Here is an 18,227-nt window from a genome sequence, read left to right as displayed (position 1 = left end):
AGTTCTCCTAATTATACAAATTATGGCATAACATGTGAATTAATGTTGATTTAATTCGTAGTGTAAGAGGTAATAAATTCTCAATCTTGAGTATTTGTATTAATATATCAATTAAGTATTACTTAATTATTTTTAGAGTTTATTTAAAAAGGTCTGAAAAAAATATGCTCTCAAAGATAAAAAAATAAAATAAAATAAAAAAATCCCTGAAAATTCGTATGTTGTCCCATAATGTAAAAAGTTCATTTTTGACACTGGTGCAGAGTAACCACAAGTGTAGTTCATCACATTAATTATGGACATGTTCCACTAATGTTTGATAACCAGAAAGTGTCCAAATACCTTGTATCTTCATTTTGAACATTTTAAGCATCATTTATAGTTTAAAACTTAACAGACTTCTTTTTTCAAAATGTGTTGGTATCTTCTGCAATTTCTAATGCAATTTCTAGATTATTAAAGGTGTCTAATTACATTGTGGGACCAACAGATTTGACAATTAGTTAACTGCATGGCATTTTTAGTGGCATGCACATTAAAGAGGGTCTGCTATTTTTATTTACAATAATATTGACCCATATCACATTTAAATTGTCTGTCAAATTCATGCTACTATATCCTCAGTTGAAGTATATCAGATTAGTGTGTTAGGAAATTTCTGTCATTATTTACCATTTCAAACCTGAATGGTGTTATTTTTCTTTAGAACATAAAAGTAGATTTTGTTTTAAGAATATTTACAGCTCTTGCTATACAACAAGTTAATATTGACCACATCTGTCAAGCTCCAAAAAGGAGTCTATTCCAAGTCTTTTGAAGCCATACAATAGCTTTTTGTGAAAAACAGACCAAAACTTAAATCATTATACACTGATAATCTCTGCTGCAGATTGAGACTAGTCAACATCCAGATTTAAAAAAATGGCATGTCAACATCACTGACGCCAAACTATATTGGTTTTCACATGTGTTGCAACTGAATGTGACACACCATTCTTTAATTCTGGATGAGATCCAGACTTGGGCTAGACTTGAACTTCGGTGAAGGTTTAGATTATTAGTGAATAATGAGTAGGATGATTTTTGGGTGAACTATTCTATTTAAGTGCACACATCTGTTGGTCATTCAGTGGCTGACCTGTCCAATTTGGATTGATTACCCAGCTCGTGCCAGGACGGACAGTACATCTGAGCTGTCACAGAGCCAGTAGCTCAGTATTGTAGTTTGGTGACTGGGAAAATCATCTTGTCGATGCCAGACAGCACTGCTTTCTTCTTGTCAACCTTGAATCCTTCTCTAGTTTCTAAGTGTCACTCACATAGTGACCATGTTGTGCCCTGCAAAGACAAGGCTGGCACTAAAATGAGCCATTAGAATGCTTGTGACTAATGGGGTATGTGCACACACATTTAGAGACAAAAGTGAAGCAAAATTAAAGAAACAGCATTTCAATGTCTTGTGGATGAAGTAAAAAGATCATTGGATACATGCTTGAATCGAAATTGGTTTTAAATATACTGTTTTTGTCCATGAAGGGATAGTAAATTTGGACTGCTTTTCACATTCACAAAACATTGTTGGTTTCATTCAAATCATTATATAAGCAGGAGTAGTAAATAATAATCCTGTTACATTTCATAATACAAATAATAAATGATAAAACTCAATAAAAAATATGTTGTTAAACATATTTAAGCACAAAAATATTATACAGACCCACAGGGTTGTTTCTGAGCATATGGGGGCCCTAAGCTAAATCCTACTTGGAGGCCACCGTAATGATAACATATTACTTGGCTACTGACAAGGACTTTGTGTTCTTAAATTCCCAGCTGCCTTTGCTGCACCTAAATATTTCAACATGGCACCTGAAAATAATGCAGACAAGACAAATTTGGTTGATTGAATACTCTACCGTCTACTGCAATTACCATCAGCTAGATAGCTAACTAACTGAAACGAAGATAGCGTAGAGTCTATGAGCTAATCTTGGCTAGCTACACTATGTCCAATGTCTACACCTATAGCTAGCAGAAATGTCTGAAAACATGTTCTTTTGAAAAATAGGACACAACTGCAAAACTTTAGCTACCAAATTGTTGCAATTTAATGCATGACAACAAACAAACACCATCTAGCCAGGTAGCTGGCTTACATTAATATCTTACAGTGGTCTGGCTGTGTCTCTTATCCTCTTTTTCATTTTTTCTGCTCCCAACTTGTAGGTGCACATTATGAAGACGAAAAACCCTAGCTTCAACTCTCTCCTTGCAGTTACATTCTCCTTTCCTTCTCTGGCCACAAGGGGGCCCCCTATACATTTTTTAACCTTGACAGGTGCCTTAGTCTTACTCGCAGCTTTTGGTATATTTAAAAAATCGAAATAGAAAAATCAAATAAATTTTTTTTTAAAACGACATTGCTTTGCGGGCCCCATTGTGGCTCAGGGGCCCTAAGCGGCTGCTTATACCACTTATAGCTAGAAACGGCCCTGCAGACCCATCAAATAACAAAAATAAAAACCTTTCAGCAAATGGATATGTATCCACTTTGTTATTTAGTATATATGTTATTTCACATAATCTCAACTATTTTTCCATGTTTTAGGCATGTTTGCCATGTTTCTCCCTTCTCATTGTCTTTTTGCCTCCTGTTAGGCGGGTGTGAGTTGGACCTGGCCCGATTCTTTCAGCTTCTAAATGAAATGGGGGGCATGCAGCAGGTGACAGACCTGAAAACATGGGGCCGGCTTGCAGATCTGCTGGGCATCCCACGCTCTGCTCAAGATCGGCTGCCCAAGCTCCAGGAGGCGTACTGCCAGTACCTGCTTTCCTATGACTCCCTATCACCAGCCCAGAGGGCTCAGTTGGAGAAGGAAGTGCTGATGGAAAAGGAGACCCTGGAGAGAAAAAGTGGGCCCCTAGAGGGCCAGGGAGACATATCCCAACATGCCGCTCTGCTGCTTCCACGCTGCGAACCCAAAAATGGGTTGGTGAATGGAGCGTTGCACAGGAGCGGAGCACGTGAGCACCTGCGAGAGTTGGACCCCACAGCGAAGAGCAGCCGGAAGAGACGACTAGAGAAGAGAGGAATGGAAGAGGGGGTGCTAAGTGAACAACAAAAGTGCATATACAGGGTACAGTTTTCAAATTTGTTGGTACATAAATATATTGGTTTACATTATTATTATTATTTTTTTGTGACCAATGTTAAAATTCTTAAGACTTGCCCAACAAGGCTTACAACAAGTAGTCTTGATTCATAGTTAATACATAGAGGGGTCGTTGACAAATAAGGTTGTCTGAGATGATAAAAATTCGAAAAATTAAAGAAAAAAAAAACACATTAGTTTAATACACAAGTATCAAGTATCAAGTTCATAGAAATTCAATATTTGTGTCCATGTTGATTTTATACATTTTTAAAAAAAACATTTATAATACATCTAAAAAAAAAAAAAAAACAACAACAACAACAAAAAAAAAAGATTTAATGATTAAAAATGTTTAATAGTGTACAGGGGCGGGTTTACGATTTCTGACACCCCAAGCATCCGACCCAGTCGAAAATGATTACATAATTACATAAAATTTATTTTAAATCATAATTTTAAATTCATCCTATCAAACATTGTAGCCAAGTACATTCAAAATGTTTAATGAAATAAAAATCTTGTTAAAGATAATTAATGCATGTTTTCCAGTTTTTCCACAATACAGTGATAAAAAATAAATAAAAATATTTACCTACATATATTTTTACATAATTTTTTTTGTTTTCTTTTTTTTGTGTGTGTGTGTGTGTGTGTGCAAAACCTACTACTTCACCCCTCAAGCATTTTTTTACGGAGCTTTCCTACCGGGGTTGGGGCCCCCTACCCCCCGACGTCCGGAGCCCCATGCAATTGCGTGGTTTGCGTGGTGGTTAAAACCACTACTGGTTGTGATATAGATATTAGAAGATATTAGAAGTAGAAGATATTAAAATTCCTTGCACCTTGAATACATGTGTGTACATACCTTAATCATTAATTTCAAAAATGTTTCCAAACATATTTTTAAGGTTAAAGATTATATTCATGAATATCAAGATGTTTTCTAAGTTTACTCCATTTAACCTGAACAAAAGGCCTTTTCATAAAAATATCTACATATCTAAACTTTAGTCACATGACAACAGAATGGCTACCTGACTGGGTAAAATAAAAGATTATTCCTTTTTTTTTTTTTTACTTCAGCTTTAATTAGCCTTTTAATATGTGTGTGTGTTTATTTGTTTTGTTTTTTGTTTTTTTGTTTTTTGGACATTAGATATTTTTTTACTTTAAGCCCCAGAAAAAAATATCAATAAAACTTTCAATACAAAATAATGAAAGCATGTTCATAGAGGTGTATTCCACTAATTGTTTTGTGTGACTTGAATCTTTCATGTATTTTTTAATAACTTTCGAATCCGGACAAAAATGAGCACCACGTTCTTGACCCATATTCATAAATAAACAAAATATACATATACATACATAGAAATTCTAATGTCACCCAATTATAGAAAAATAGACAAGTGGTCATGTATTTAAACTATAAAGAGTTGCTCAGTGTATGTCTATGTGCCACATTAATATTGAAGACCATCATTCTCAATTCATTTTTTTTCTTTTTTTTTTTTTCTTGGCATCATTACTAATACACATAAAAAAATAACATAAAATCAAAATTAAACAAACAAGCAAAAAAGATTAAATTAAAGAAATTACACTCAATCTGTGTATAGCCCTGTTGTTTCTAAACATAATCCTTTGGTGTTGACATTCAGTGTTTGCTGACAGTCTGTAGAAGGGATACATTTAGTTCATCTAACTGCTTGTTCTTGTCTTTCTCAGGGGAAATCATTCTCTCTAACAACATTCTACAGGGCAGCCAGGAATACCATGAACATGTGTTTCAGCAAAGAGCCAGACACCGCTGAAATTGAGGTACATCTTCATGTTAAGTGTGTGTTACCATAACAAGCTATCTTCATAAAGCTTTCGTTGATGAGTTTACATGTCCACATTTGAACTATCCTTCCTGTTCCTGTTGAAATGTTATTACAGAAAGAGTACTGGAGATTGGTCGAGGAAAAGGAATGCCATGTTGCTGTGCATTGTGGGAGGGTTGATACAAAGACACATGGAAGTGGATTTCCTGTGGGCAAGTCTGAGCCATTTTCAAAGTAAGATAGAAAGAAAAAGATACATAGTGCATCTCTATTCTGTGGTTTTTATTTAACTTTTATTGTTTTTATGCATACAAAAGTATTGTTTATATTCCTCTAATTTGTTTGGTCTTGTTCTCAAGGCATGGATGGAATCTAACTGTCCTTTCCAATAACTCAGGATTCATCTTACGTCATCTTGGTGCTGTGCCAGGTGATATTTCTCTTTTTCTGAAATGCTGAAAAAACAAAATCTCATGGATAAAATAAAACCTAATAACCAAGGCTTAAATCATATTTCCATACTTCTAGATATTTCAAAACTGTGTGTATATTTTTATCAGCTTGCAAAGCTGTTGGATCTGTGCTGCAGTATGTGTTCGATACTGACCACCTGTTTGTGTTTTTTTAAAGGAGTGACCATCCCCTGGCTGAACATAGGCATGGTCTTTTCTACCTCATGCTGGTGTCGGGACCAGAACAGCCTTCCGTATATAGATTACCTACACACTGGTGCTGATTGCATTTGGTAAGAGTTTAAAGTGCTTCATATTTATTGAAGACATTCGCTGTTGTTTCTTATCTGGTATAAATTCATCAAACTGAGCAAAGTGGTATTGCATCTCATATTTCTGCAAATATGTCCTTTCCTTAAGGTACTGTATTCCAGCTGAAGAGAAATCAAAACTTGACAAAATAGCACACGCACTGCTACAGGCTAATGGAACTCCAGGGCTGGAAATGCTTGAGAGGAACATTATGGTAAGAGAAGACCACTGGCTCTTTTATACTTCTGCACTGTTTAGGTATAAGGTTACGGATTAAATTCACTGAATATAAGGAATAGTTCACTCATGTCATTCCAAACCAGTATGACTTTCTTCCATGGGATGCATATTGATATATTTTGTACAAGTAACCTGCTCCATCAGTTTGAGTTGCATTGACCCAAAATCACATGTTGAGTTTTATGCACTAAAGTAAAAAGGAAGGTCTCAGCTTCTTTTGATATAGTTTTTTACATAAAATGTCATGGTTACTGGTGTAACCTCCGTTCCCTGATGGAGGGAACGAGACGTTGGTGTCGATGTAGTGACACTAGGGGTCACTCTTGGGAGCCCGAGACACCTCTGGTCTTTGATAAAAGGCCAATGAAAATTGGCGAGTGTTATTTGCATGCCACTCCCCCGGACATACGGGTATAAAAGGAGCTGGTATGCAACCACTCATTCAGGTTTTATGCTGAGGAGCCAATAAAAGGTCCGGCCATTTCAGCAGGTAGTTAAGCGTTGTGGCAGGAGGGACACAACGTCTCGTTCCCTCCATCAGGGAACGGAGGTTACACCAGTAACCATGACGTTCCTTATCTGTCACTCACTCGATGTTGGTGTCGATGTAGTGACACTAGGGGTCCCTATTCAAAACGCCACAAGGCTGAACGGTGTTACGTGAACTGGCGGTGTGTGGTGGGCAGACTTGCTGTGTGCCTCATAGCCAGCACACCAGGTCGACATGTAACCTCCCCCGACACAGTTATGAATGTCGAATGGCCCTTTCTGGGGACAAGTCGACTACCCAAAGATAGAGACAGGCTTAACCCAGTCGTGGCCTCTTTTCCCCTTCTCTTTTCCCACTCCCTAAAAACAAGGGGGATTATCCAACTGGGCCGCCAGGTCTAGTCGGGGGGTGTCCCTCCCAAGGGGAAGACACCGCGGAGACCACACCTCGCCCAAAGAGAGGGGGGATATTGAAGTGGAAAAATACGTCACATGGTCTTTCCAACCATGTGGAGAGCCTTCAAGGTAGATCCTGCCCAATGGGGGAGGAGTTACTACAAACATGGAGACTGGGGCAGAGGGGCTCTGCCCAAAGAAGATGCAGTTTTCCAGCGGGGAAACGAACTAGCGGAAGATATAGATCGCATGGGGTTAGCCTTACAGGGAACCGCCACATGCGGAGCACCTACCCCAGAACAGGGCTCTTAGTTAGCGCGTGTACTGGGCCGGCAGCGAGTCTCTCCGAAAACTCGACTGCCACAGGGCTCGGAGGAAGTCAACCAGGGAACAAAGTCTGTGAACACTACTGGGAATTAATGGTGCACGTCTTCAGCTCCAAGGGAGGTGGAAGGCGCTATGTGCAAGCGATACACCCGGCCAGCTATCCCGGGCTTATCCGCTTGTGTTGCGTGCCACTACCTGGGACGAAACCGGTTCCACCCGGAGGTTGTAGAACCTTGCACAGGTGTTGGGTGTTGCCCAGCCTGCTGCTCTGCAAATGTCTGTTAGAGAGGCACCCCTGGCCAGGGCCCATGGAGCCGTTACACCCCTTGTAGAATGGGCTGGTAGCCCTTCCGGGGACGGCATGTCCTAGGCGACATATGCCATAGTTATGGCGTCAATGAGCCAGTGGGCGATCCTCTGCTTGGAGACAGCGCTTCCTTTCCGCTGTGCACCAAAGCAGACAAAGAGCTGCTCAGAGATTCTAAAGCTCTGTGTGCGATCCAAATAGATGCGTAAAGCGTGCACCGGACACAGCGACGACAGGGCTGGGTCTGCCTCCTCCTGGGGCGGCGCTTGCAGGTTCACCACCTAGTCCCTAAAGGTGTGGTGGGAACCTTGGGCACATAGCCCGGTCAGGGTCTCAGGATCACATGAGAGTAACCTGGACCGAACTCCAGGCACGTTTCGCTGACAGAGAACGCTTGCAGGTCACCTACCCTCTTGATGGAAGTGAGCGCAGTCAGGAGGGCAGTCTTCAAGGAGAGTGCCTTAAGCTCGGCTGACTGCAAAGGCTCAAAGGGGGCTCTCTGTAGACCCTGAAGAACTACAGAGGTCCGATGAGGGAACGAGGCACGGTCTGGAGGGATTCAGCCTCCTGGCACCTCTTAGGAACCTGATGATCAGGTCGTGCTTCCCTAAGGACTTACCGTCGACTGCGTCATGGTGTGCTGCTATGGCGGCAACGTACACCTTCAAGGTAGAGGGGGACAGCCTCCCTTCCAACCTCTCTTGCAGGAAGGAAAGCACTGATCCGACTGCACGTCTCTGGGGGTCTTCCTGACGGGAAGAACACCACTTAGCGAACAGACGCCACTTAAAGGCATACAGGCGCCTCGTAGAGGGGGCCCTAGCCTGAGTGATCGTGTCTACCACCGCAGGTGGGAGACAGCTTAGGTCTTCCGCGTCCCATCCAGGTGCCAGACATGGAGATTCTAGAGGTCTGGGCGCGGGTGCCAGATGGTGCCCCTTCCCTGAGAAAGAGGGTTTTTCCTCAGGGGAATTCACCAGGGGGGAGCTGTCGCGAGGAGTGTGAGGTCCGAGCACCACGTCTGGGCGGGCCAGTAGGGTGCTACCAGGACGACCTGCTCCTCGTCCTCCCTGACCTTGCACAGGGTCTGTGAAAGCAGGCTCACTGGGGGAAACGCATATTTTTGAATGCCAGGGGGCCAGCTGTGTGCCAGCGCGTCTATGCCAAGGGGGGCCTCGGTCAGGGCGTACCAGAGCGGGCAGTGGGGAGGATTCTTGGGAGGCGTGCACCTGTGCCTGCCGAATCGACTCCAAATCAGCTGGACCACCTGAAGGTGGAGTCTCCACTCTCCCCTGAGGGTAACCTGTTGTGACAGCGCATCCGCTGTAGTGTTGAGGTTGCCCGGGATGTGAGTGGCTTGCAGCGACTTGAAGTGCTGCTGACTCCAGAGGAGGAGACGGCGGGCGAGTTGTGACATACAACGAGATCGCAAACCACCTTGGTGGTTGACATATGCTACCATTGTCGTGTTGTCTGTCTGAACTAACATGTGCTTGCCCTGGATCAACGGCCGAAACCTCCGCAGGGCGAGCAGAACTGCCAACAACTTGAGGCAGTTGATGTGCCACTGCAGTCGCAGACCCGTCCAGAGGCCGGCGGCTGTGTGCCCATTGCAAACAGTGCCCCAGCCCGTTTTGGAGGTGTCTGTCGTGACCACGACGCGCTTGGGGACCAGTTCTAGAAGAACACCTGCCCGTAGGAATGAGAGGTCAGTCCAAGGGCTGAAAAGACGGTGACAGACCGACGTAATGGCCACACGGTGTGTCCCGTGGTGCCATGGCCATCTCGGGACTCGAGTCTGGAGCCAGTGCTGAAGCGGCCTCATATGCATCAACCCAAGCGGGGTGGCCACCGCCGAGGATGCCATATGCCCCAGGAGCCTCTGAAAAGGTTTCAGTGGAACCGCTGTTCCCTGTTTTAACGCCTTCAAACAGGCCTGCACTGACTGGGCGCACTCATTCGTAAGGCGCGCGTTTGGAGTCCAACTCCAAACCGAGAAAAGAGATGCTCTGAACCGGGAGGAGCTTGCTCTTTTCCCAGTTGACCTGAAGCCCTAGTCGGCTGAGGTGTGAGAGCACCAGGTCCCTGTGTGCGCGCACAACACATCTCGAGAGTGAGCTAGGATTAGCCAGTCGTCGAGATAATTGAGAGCGCGAATGCCCACCTCCCTTAACGGGGCAAGGGCAGCCTCTGCGACCTTCATAAAGACGCGAGGAGACAGGGACAGGCCGAAAGGGAGGACTTTGTACTGACACGCCTGACCCTCAAACGCGAACCGCAGGAAGGGTCTGTGTCGAGGAAGAATCGAGGCATGGAAGTACGCATCCTTCAGGTCTACCGCCGCGAACCAATCTTGATGCCGGATGCTCACCAGAATGCATTTTTGCGTCAGCATCTTGAACGGGAGTTTGTGTAAAGCCTAGTTCAGAACTCACAGGTCCAAGATTGGCCTCAACCCACCGCCTTTTTTCGGTACGATGAAGTAGGGGCTGAAAAACCCCTTCTTCATCTCGGCTGGAGGGACAGGTTCTATCGCGCCCCTCCATAGGCATTGTGAAGTGAATCGCACAGCCGAGTCAGACGGTCCGGACCAGCCCTCGCGATGGATTGGAAAGCGCAAGCGAAAGTTCCGCGCAAGGGAGACCAAAGGGACAACGTCATCGGACGTACCAGCAGGTGGGGCCTCGCGGCGGGGCGGAACTTGAGGTGCCACACCACGTCGTGGCCGTGCTGAGTCTAAGGACATCGAAGCACTTACCTGGCTCCTTGTGACCACTCCCGGAACAGCCTGGGACAGGGGAGGAAGAGGCCTGTCCTCGTGACCCGTGGAGACTGTCACATCGGGGGCGGATTTGTGCCACAGCTGGGCACTCAGGGGCGGGAGACCGCCGCTGGAGCGCCAAACCTGCCAAATAGAGTGGTGGACGGTGGTCGATGATGGCCGTACACACCAGATACATGACCAGGGAACAAGGAAACTGCTCTTGCTGAGTACTGCAGCCACTTGGGCATGCAGCGCAATTAAATGCAAGAAGGTAACAAAAAGATGGAGATCTGCTTACCAGCTCCAAAGCAGCGGGTTTAGTTGTCCCTGGGTCACCCGTCTCAAGGGCGCTTTGTAGCCTTTCACGGGTTCTGGGCGGCCACGAGACGGGTGGCGTCTGCTTCCTGCGGTGGGCTCCACGCCGGGGCCGGGCCGAAGGGGTGGGCTGCGGCGGAGCCGGTGCAGTCACCGCAGGGGGACGCCCTTGGCGATGAGTAGATGGGGTGCGGGATCTTGAGCGAAAACTGCTGGGCAAAGTCCTCGACGGTGTCGCCAAATAGGCCCGCCTGGGAAATGGGGGAGCAAGGAATCATGTCTTGTCGGCCTCACCCATCTCGACCAGGTTGAGCCAAAGGTGGCACTCCTGGACCACTAGTGTGGCCATCGTCCGCCCGAGAGACCGCGCCGTGACCTCCGTCGCTCAGAGAGCGAGGTCGGTCGCCGAGTGCAGTTCCTGCATCAATCCCGGGGCGGAACTACCCTCGTGCAGTTCCTTTAACGCCTTGGCGGACTTGCAGGAGAGCCATGGCGTGCAGGGCGGAGGCGGCTTGTCCAGCGGCACTGTAGGCCTTAGCCGTCAGAGACGACGTAAACCTACAGGCCTTGGACGGGGGCTTTGGGCACCCACGCCAGGTGGCGGTGCTCTGCAGGCATAGATGCACCACGAGCGCCTTTATCCACCGGGGGATTGCCGAACAGCCCTTGGCCGCCCCACCATCGAGGGTAGTGAGGGCGGGGAAGCTGAAAAGATCGGGACCGGGCAGTAAAAAGTGCCTCCCGCGACCTTGTCAGCTCTTCATGCACTTCCATGAAGAAAGGAATGGGGGCGGGGCGTGGCTTTGAGCGGCACCGCGAGCCCAGGAACCAATCACCGAGCTGCGAGGGTTCAGGGAAGAGCAGTGAGATCCACTCTAACCGATGCTCGTGGCTGCCCGGGAAAGCATGTCGTCATCTCCGCGTCAGCCTGTGACTGGGCAATCAACCCCAAAGGGAGGAGCCCAGCTGAGGCTTCCGACTGGACGAGCCCGCTCTCCGATGCTGCGCTCGAGAGTTCATCACTTTCGCGGGCTCTGAATAAGAGGTCGAACTTGCCGTGAGACGAGCCGGCAGACTCACCCGGAAGCCCGATCGGGGCAGACGAGCATGCTGGGGAATGGGAGGTCCGCGGGGGAATACCTGGCGGAGGCAGTCCCATTGGGCAGTCCCCAAATCGCCCCCTTTCTTACGAAGGCGAGCTGCAACTGCAACGTTGCCATGGACATATTCTCGCAATGAGAACATGACCATCCACGAATGCTGTCTCCGCGTGAGCAGTGCCCAGACACGAAAGACAGTGATCGTGACCGTTAGAAGGCGAGAGATAACGAGCGCAACCAGGAATAACACACAATCGGAAAAGCGTCTTTAAAAAGACGTTCCGTGTGTGCGCTCTTTTAGCGAAATATATACTCTTTTAGAGGGGAAAAATACTCTTTCAGAAAATATACTCTCTAGTTTTTCTGCCGAAGCACCAAGGGGCGTTCTCTGCAGTGCACCAGTGCAGAGGAGAGAGAAGCCGCTGAAATGCGCCATCAGATCCAGCAGAGGTGAATGAACAGTAGTATTCAGCTCAATGAGCATGACCATTCGGCTCCGAAGAGAAAATCCTGAATGGGTGGTTGCATACCAGCTCCTTTTATACCCGTATGTCCGGGGGAGTGGCATGCAAATACCACTCGCCAATTTTCATTGGCCTTTTATCAAAGACCAGAGGTGTCTCGGGCTCCCAAGAGTGACCCCTAGTGTCACTACATTGACACCAACGTCGAGTGAGTGACAGATAGGGAACCTTGTTTTTGAGAAAACAGGCTCTAATATTCCGTTCGCACATCATCTGGCCAGGCATAGTTCCAGATCAAAATCGCTGAGGATGCTTCTGAAAATAATGGGGTGCTCTGTATAAAGTGGAGACATTATGTAATAAAATTTTTTTTTTTAGATGAAATCATGTTTAATGCTACCAAAACAACTTAATATTTAATCCACAAATTACGCTGTAAGTTTTTTTTTGTTTTTTTTTTACAATAATTTATAGCTATGTTATTTCTGCAAGTGAATGCAGCAAGCGATGTTGGAAGATGCTGTCCACAACCACTGATCTAGAGTCAGTTTCATGTTTCCCTAATAGTTAAGGTTTGGATTTGGATTTGAGAAACTGATCCTAGACCAGCAGTTATGGGCGCTTTTGCCGGAGCAGAAATAGGAAGCAACAGGCGAATTTAGATCATTTTTAAGATCATTCTGCTACGAATTGTCTACGCGTGAGTGGAGGCCTTAACCAATCAAATGATCATATGTACATTGGAGGCATGAAATCAGAATGCTGAGCCTGCAAATTACGACACACTGATTTGCAAGATAGTACATGTTTATTAGTTTTGATACAGGGTTTTCTGTGTGTGTTTGCCAGGATTCAAGGAAATCTGCTTTGCCAATATAAAGTATTATTAGGCTTTCATATTTAATTGAGGGTGCTCTAATGTTTATTTAAGGGTTCTTAGCAGGGTGCTTAAGCCAGTGTTATCGTTAACGAAAACTAAAACAAAAACTAAATAAAACATTTTCATTAACTGAAACTAAATTTAAATACTTTTTCATAACTCTCATCTAATTAAAATAAGATAAAACTGTTCTTGATTAATTTTAGTGTTAGTTTTTGATACACAGTAGGGTGACTATGGGCAAAGTGGGGCACTTTTAGATAAGTTAAATTTTTTGCCACTTTTATTTATGTTCTAAATGCCACATAAAATGACATTATACCTTTAAAGAAGGATTAGGATGTCTCCTACCTTGATCGAAAACAAAGTTAAATACTCAAGACTGGGAAGAAGTACCTTTAAAGACTCTCTTTTGACCAAATCACAGATTTTTTTCAGGCAGAGTTGGTAAAGTGGGACAGAGTAAAAATGATTGCATTGATAAAATTTAATTTGCTATTAATTTTTACAATTTCTCATACTCTTTCACATTCTAAGTCATTATACTGTATGTAACATTTACAAACATTAAGTGAACTTTTAGTATTTTATCATCTTAAAAAGATTTACCTCAAATTTCTTTACCACTGCTTTCCCCACCGGTGGTCATGAGATGAGATCTGCCAAACATCCTGATGTAAAATCATTAATTTAAAACTTCAGTAAGTTAATTGTTTACTTTGCAAAGATTAGTTTAGTTATAATTTTAACAATTTAACAATTATTGCAATTCATATACCCATCTTTACCCTATATTCTAAAATTTGAAACATTTACTGTACCATCCACCTTAATTAAACAAGAAAACACCACTAGTTAGAGGTAACACAAGACTGCCCTGAGAAATGTAATGATGTTAGATATTTTAAATGATACCAGTAATAAATGATACCAGTAAGCGCTTTAGCTTTGGCAGCCATAAAATACTAAAACAACCTAACTACCTGACTAAACTGAAAATAGAAAACATTATGAAAACAAAATCTAAGCTAAAACTAACAGACAAAATGTGAAAAGTAATGGAAACTAAATTGTAATGACAAATTGAATATAAAATAAAAACAAAATTCAAAATCCCAAACTATAATAACCCTGCCTCAAGCACCCCTGTAGAATCGGGCCTGCATCTGGCACCGAAGCAGTTAAATTCTCTGAAATTAGTTGTGTACACCCTTGTTACATCTCTGACTGTAATAGAATTTAAAATTTTAGCAATTTGCTCATCTCTACAGTTCATTTGAAAAAGCTAATAAACATTTGACATCAGATAACTCTCCTGAAGTAAAGGTATACAGTTAAGTAAAGGCTATTGATATCATTGACGTTTTCCAGTGGTTGAAACACTGATTCATAGATTATATGAGAGATGATAATTTCAGCCAGTGGCATTTGATGTTTACTCATGTGTTTTTGGTGCTGAAATTTCGTATTAAAGTGTAGGCTGATCGGAGGAGAGATGCTATATACGGAGCTCCCGTCTGAATTGACAGTAGCACGATTTGACATAACGCATTAAAGAGCAAACAACATTTATAGTTTGAATTTCATGATAACATTGGCATTATTTGAAAGCGGAGACTTTTTCAAAAATAACATAAAACTGAAAAAAGTCAAGAATCAAGTTTTTGACAAAAATACTGTTTTTTCAGAAACAGACCATTGCAACTCATATATATTTCTATAAAAAATATTTTTATGGTACTTTTGATTAAGTCACTATTCATTGTAATTGCATGAAAAAGAACAATCAGCACAGTCTTTAGAAGTTTTTCTTTTGTGTTTCACTGAAGACAAACAGTGAAAGTTTGGCATGACATGAGTAAGTGATGACAGAATTTTCATTTCTCGTCTTATGTAAATGTGGTTTGAGTTGATCTTACTCAGCATTTTACTTAGTCTCTCTTTCATGACACAGATTTCTCCAGAGGTGCTCCGTCGGAAGGGAGTGAAGGTGTACCGGACAGTGCAACAGAGTGGTCAGTTCATGGTATGTTTCCCAGGCACCTTTGTGTCGAAGGTGTGTTGTGGCTACTGTGTCTCAGAGACAGTGCACTTCGCCAACCCCCAGTGGATGAAACTGGGCTACGAGGCAGCTAAGGTAAGAGACTCGGTGCACGAACGGACAAAGTCAGCTGGAACTTGGCTTGATTTAACCAAAAATGAGCCGTATGTTTGTTAGTTAGGTTTTTCTTATTTCCAGAGGGAGTATGGATTTTTGCTCTGACTTATGAACTTGTGTATCGTATTTGCTTTGCAGGACCTTAAACGGCGTCGTATAGAGGAGCCCTTCTCCACAGAGAAACTGATCTACCAGATTGCCACATCTGAGCGGAATAACAAACAGCTCCTGAAAGCAGTCTCCACTCTCATCAAGGATCTCAGGTAGGTTTCACTGCCTGAGCTTCACTGGCCAGAAACCTCCCAAAAATCTGTTTCCTTGCTTTGATTACTTGCTTTTTGGTCCTTTTTGCAGCTTATTCTGGCTAAGAAATGCCTACTTAGACAGGAAGAGACTGTCTGATTGACATGTAAAGCGGCCAACAAATTTGTGTTTTGTTTTTAAGTGTGGTAGTGTTATCTGATATAGATGACAACACAATAATAACAATTTATTCAATTCAATTAATTCTGCTTGTGGATATCTAGTAAACTTGCTATGAAGTGTTTTAAACAAACACCTTAAAGGGATAGTTCACCCAAAAATGAAAATTCTCTCATCATTACTCACCCTCATGCCATCTCAGATGTGTACGACTTTCTTTCTTCAAAAGAACACAAACGAAGATTTTTAGAAGAATGTCTCAGCTCTGTAGGTCCATACAATTCAAGTGAATGGTAACCAGAACTTTGAAGCTCCAAAAACACATAAAGGCATCATAAAAGTAATCCATATGACTCCAGTGGTAAATCCATATCTTCAGAAGCTATAGGATAGGTGTGGGTGAGAAACAGATATTCTTTTTTAAATTTTTTTTATAAATCTCTAGTTTTACTTTCACATTCTTCTTTTGTTTTTGGCGATTCACATTCTTCCTACATATCGCCACCTACTGGGCTGGGAGGAGAATTTATAGTAAAAAAGGACTTAAATATTGATCTGTTTCTCACCCGCACATATCATATTTCTTCTGAATACATGGCTGTTAAATCCACTTGAGTCATATGGATTATTTTATGCTGCCTTCATGTGCTTTTTGGAGCTTCTATGTTCTGGTCACCATTCACTTGCATAGAATGGAACAACAGAGCCAAAATATTTTTCTAGAAATCTTAATTTGTGTTCAGCAGAAGAAAGTAAGTCATTCACATCAAAAGTGGAAAGAAAGTCATACACATCTGGGATGGCATGAAGGTGAGTAAATGATGAGAGAATTTTCCTTTTTGGGTGACCCATTAAGGAGTTTGTTTAAAACACTTAATAGCAAGTTAACTCTACGTTTTCTTTAAAAGTGCTCATTAGGTGTGTTTCCACTGCAGAAACTTTTCCTAGTTCCTGGACCTACACCGATCATCCACAACATTTATTATTATTTTTTTTTCCCTTTTTCTCCCAATTTGGAATGCTCAATTCCCAATGTGCTTTTTAAGTCTTCGTGGTCGTGTAGTGATTTGCCTCAGTCCAGATGGCGGAGGACGAATCCCAGTTGCCTCTGCGTCTGAGACCGTCAACCCGTGCATCTTATTAGGTGGCTTATTGAGTGCATTGCCACGGAGACATAGCGCGTGTGGAGGCTTCATACCATCCACCGCGGCAACCACACTCAACTCACCACGCTCCCCACCGAGAACGAACCACATTATGGTGACCACGAGGAGGTTACCCCATGTGACTCTACCCTCCCTAGTAACCGGGCCAATTTGGTTGCTTAGGAGACCTGGCTGGAGTCACTCAGCACACCCTGGGATTCAAACTAGTGAACTAGCGAACTCCAGGGGTGGTAGCCAGCGTCTTTACCACTGAGTACCCAAGGCCCCTCGATCATCCACAACATTAAAACCACCTGCCTAATATTGTGTAGGTCCCCATCGTGCCGCCAAAACAGCGCCAACCCGCATCTCGGAATAGCATTCTGAGATGCTGTTCTTCCCACCACAATTGTACAGAGCGGTTATCTGAGTTACTGTAGACTTTATCAGTTCGAACCAGTTTGGCCATTCTCTGTTGACCTCTCTCACCAACAAGGCATTTCCATCTGCAGAACTGCTGCTCACTGGATGTTTTTTTGTTTTTGGCTCCATTCGGAGTAAATTCTTGTTGATGAGAGAGGTCAACAGAGAATGGCCAGACTGGTTTGAACTGACACAGTCTACGGTAACTCAGATAACCGCTCTGTACAATTGTAGTGAGAAGAATAGCATCTCAGAATGCTATTCCGAGATGCAGGTCGGTGCTGTTTTGGTGGCACGAGGGGGACCTACACAATATTAGGCAGGTGGTTTTAATGTTGTGGCTGATCGGTGTATTTCAGGTTCATGTTGTTTTTCCACCACACGACATGAACTAGTTCCAAATCAAACTAAACCCTAAACCAAACCAGGAAACTTTTTACTGTCTGCTCCAGAGTTAGTACTTTCCTTGCAAAGTGGAACTAACATTTCTCGTTGGTCAACAAAAATGTGTCATCAGCCGACAGCCGATACCTGACATTTTTAAAAGACTGGCTAGTAAGCTTAGCTAAAACCTTTGTTGAGTTGTTGTTATTGTAGGTTGTTCAAATCAACATGGATAGATGGACAGATGCTGTGTGCTACTGTGTCGGCCCTGCTGAGAATTTATGGAGAAGAAATAATGCAGTTTGAAATGTTGTCCAGAAATGAGAAGGTGCACAAATAATATCTGACCATCTCTTCAAGTTAGGCTTTGATGACTGCAACATTAAACTATATAGATAGAAAATGAAGAAAATTAAACAAGACAACAAGAGAACAAAGGATCACAACATAATTTACGTTTCATGATTATGGTGTGTATAGTTTGTACATTGTGTTTATTATGTAAATAGTTAGCTTGTTCTACTGTTCAGTATTTAAATGTTTTCCTTATATTTTTGCACAGCCTCATTTGTACAATTGTTTGCACCTTTGAAAACTTCACTGTTTGCATTATGCACAAATAAAGATGTTTTTACTTTACCTCAAGACTATAAGTGAACTTTTTTACGTT

At 43.3% G+C, this 18,227-nt stretch overlaps 1 protein-coding gene across 3 annotated transcripts in view; it reads left to right on the top strand.

Annotated features, from left to right (window-relative positions):
• LOC127452416 (protein Jumonji-like) overlaps nt 1–18,227 on the top strand; it is an 80,264-nt gene that overhangs the window by 50,399 nt on the left and 11,638 nt on the right. For 2 of the 3 annotated variants that reach the window (XM_051717828.1, XM_051717830.1), the window contains exons 8-15: nt 2,659–3,137; nt 4,881–4,973; nt 5,094–5,212; nt 5,338–5,408; nt 5,609–5,723; nt 5,851–5,956; nt 14,979–15,161; nt 15,321–15,445. In XM_051717828.1, the coding sequence (XP_051573788.1) occupies nt 2,659–3,137; nt 4,881–4,973; nt 5,094–5,212; nt 5,338–5,408; nt 5,609–5,723; nt 5,851–5,956; nt 14,979–15,161; nt 15,321–15,445 (1,291 nt within the window). Of the gene's footprint in view, nt 1–2,658; nt 3,138–4,880; nt 4,974–5,093; nt 5,213–5,337; nt 5,409–5,608; nt 5,724–5,850; nt 5,957–14,978; nt 15,162–15,320; nt 15,446–16,651; nt 17,065–18,227 lie in introns of those variants that run through there. The other variant, XM_051717829.1, reaches the window with a different exon arrangement.

The sequence above is a fragment of the Myxocyprinus asiaticus genome, chromosome 15 (assembly GCF_019703515.2).
Source record: "Myxocyprinus asiaticus isolate MX2 ecotype Aquarium Trade chromosome 15, UBuf_Myxa_2, whole genome shotgun sequence".
NCBI lineage: Eukaryota > Metazoa > Chordata > Actinopteri > Cypriniformes > Catostomidae > Myxocyprinus > Myxocyprinus asiaticus.
Note: the sequence above shows the minus strand (reverse complement) of the source record. Positions and strands in the feature narration are given on the sequence as shown.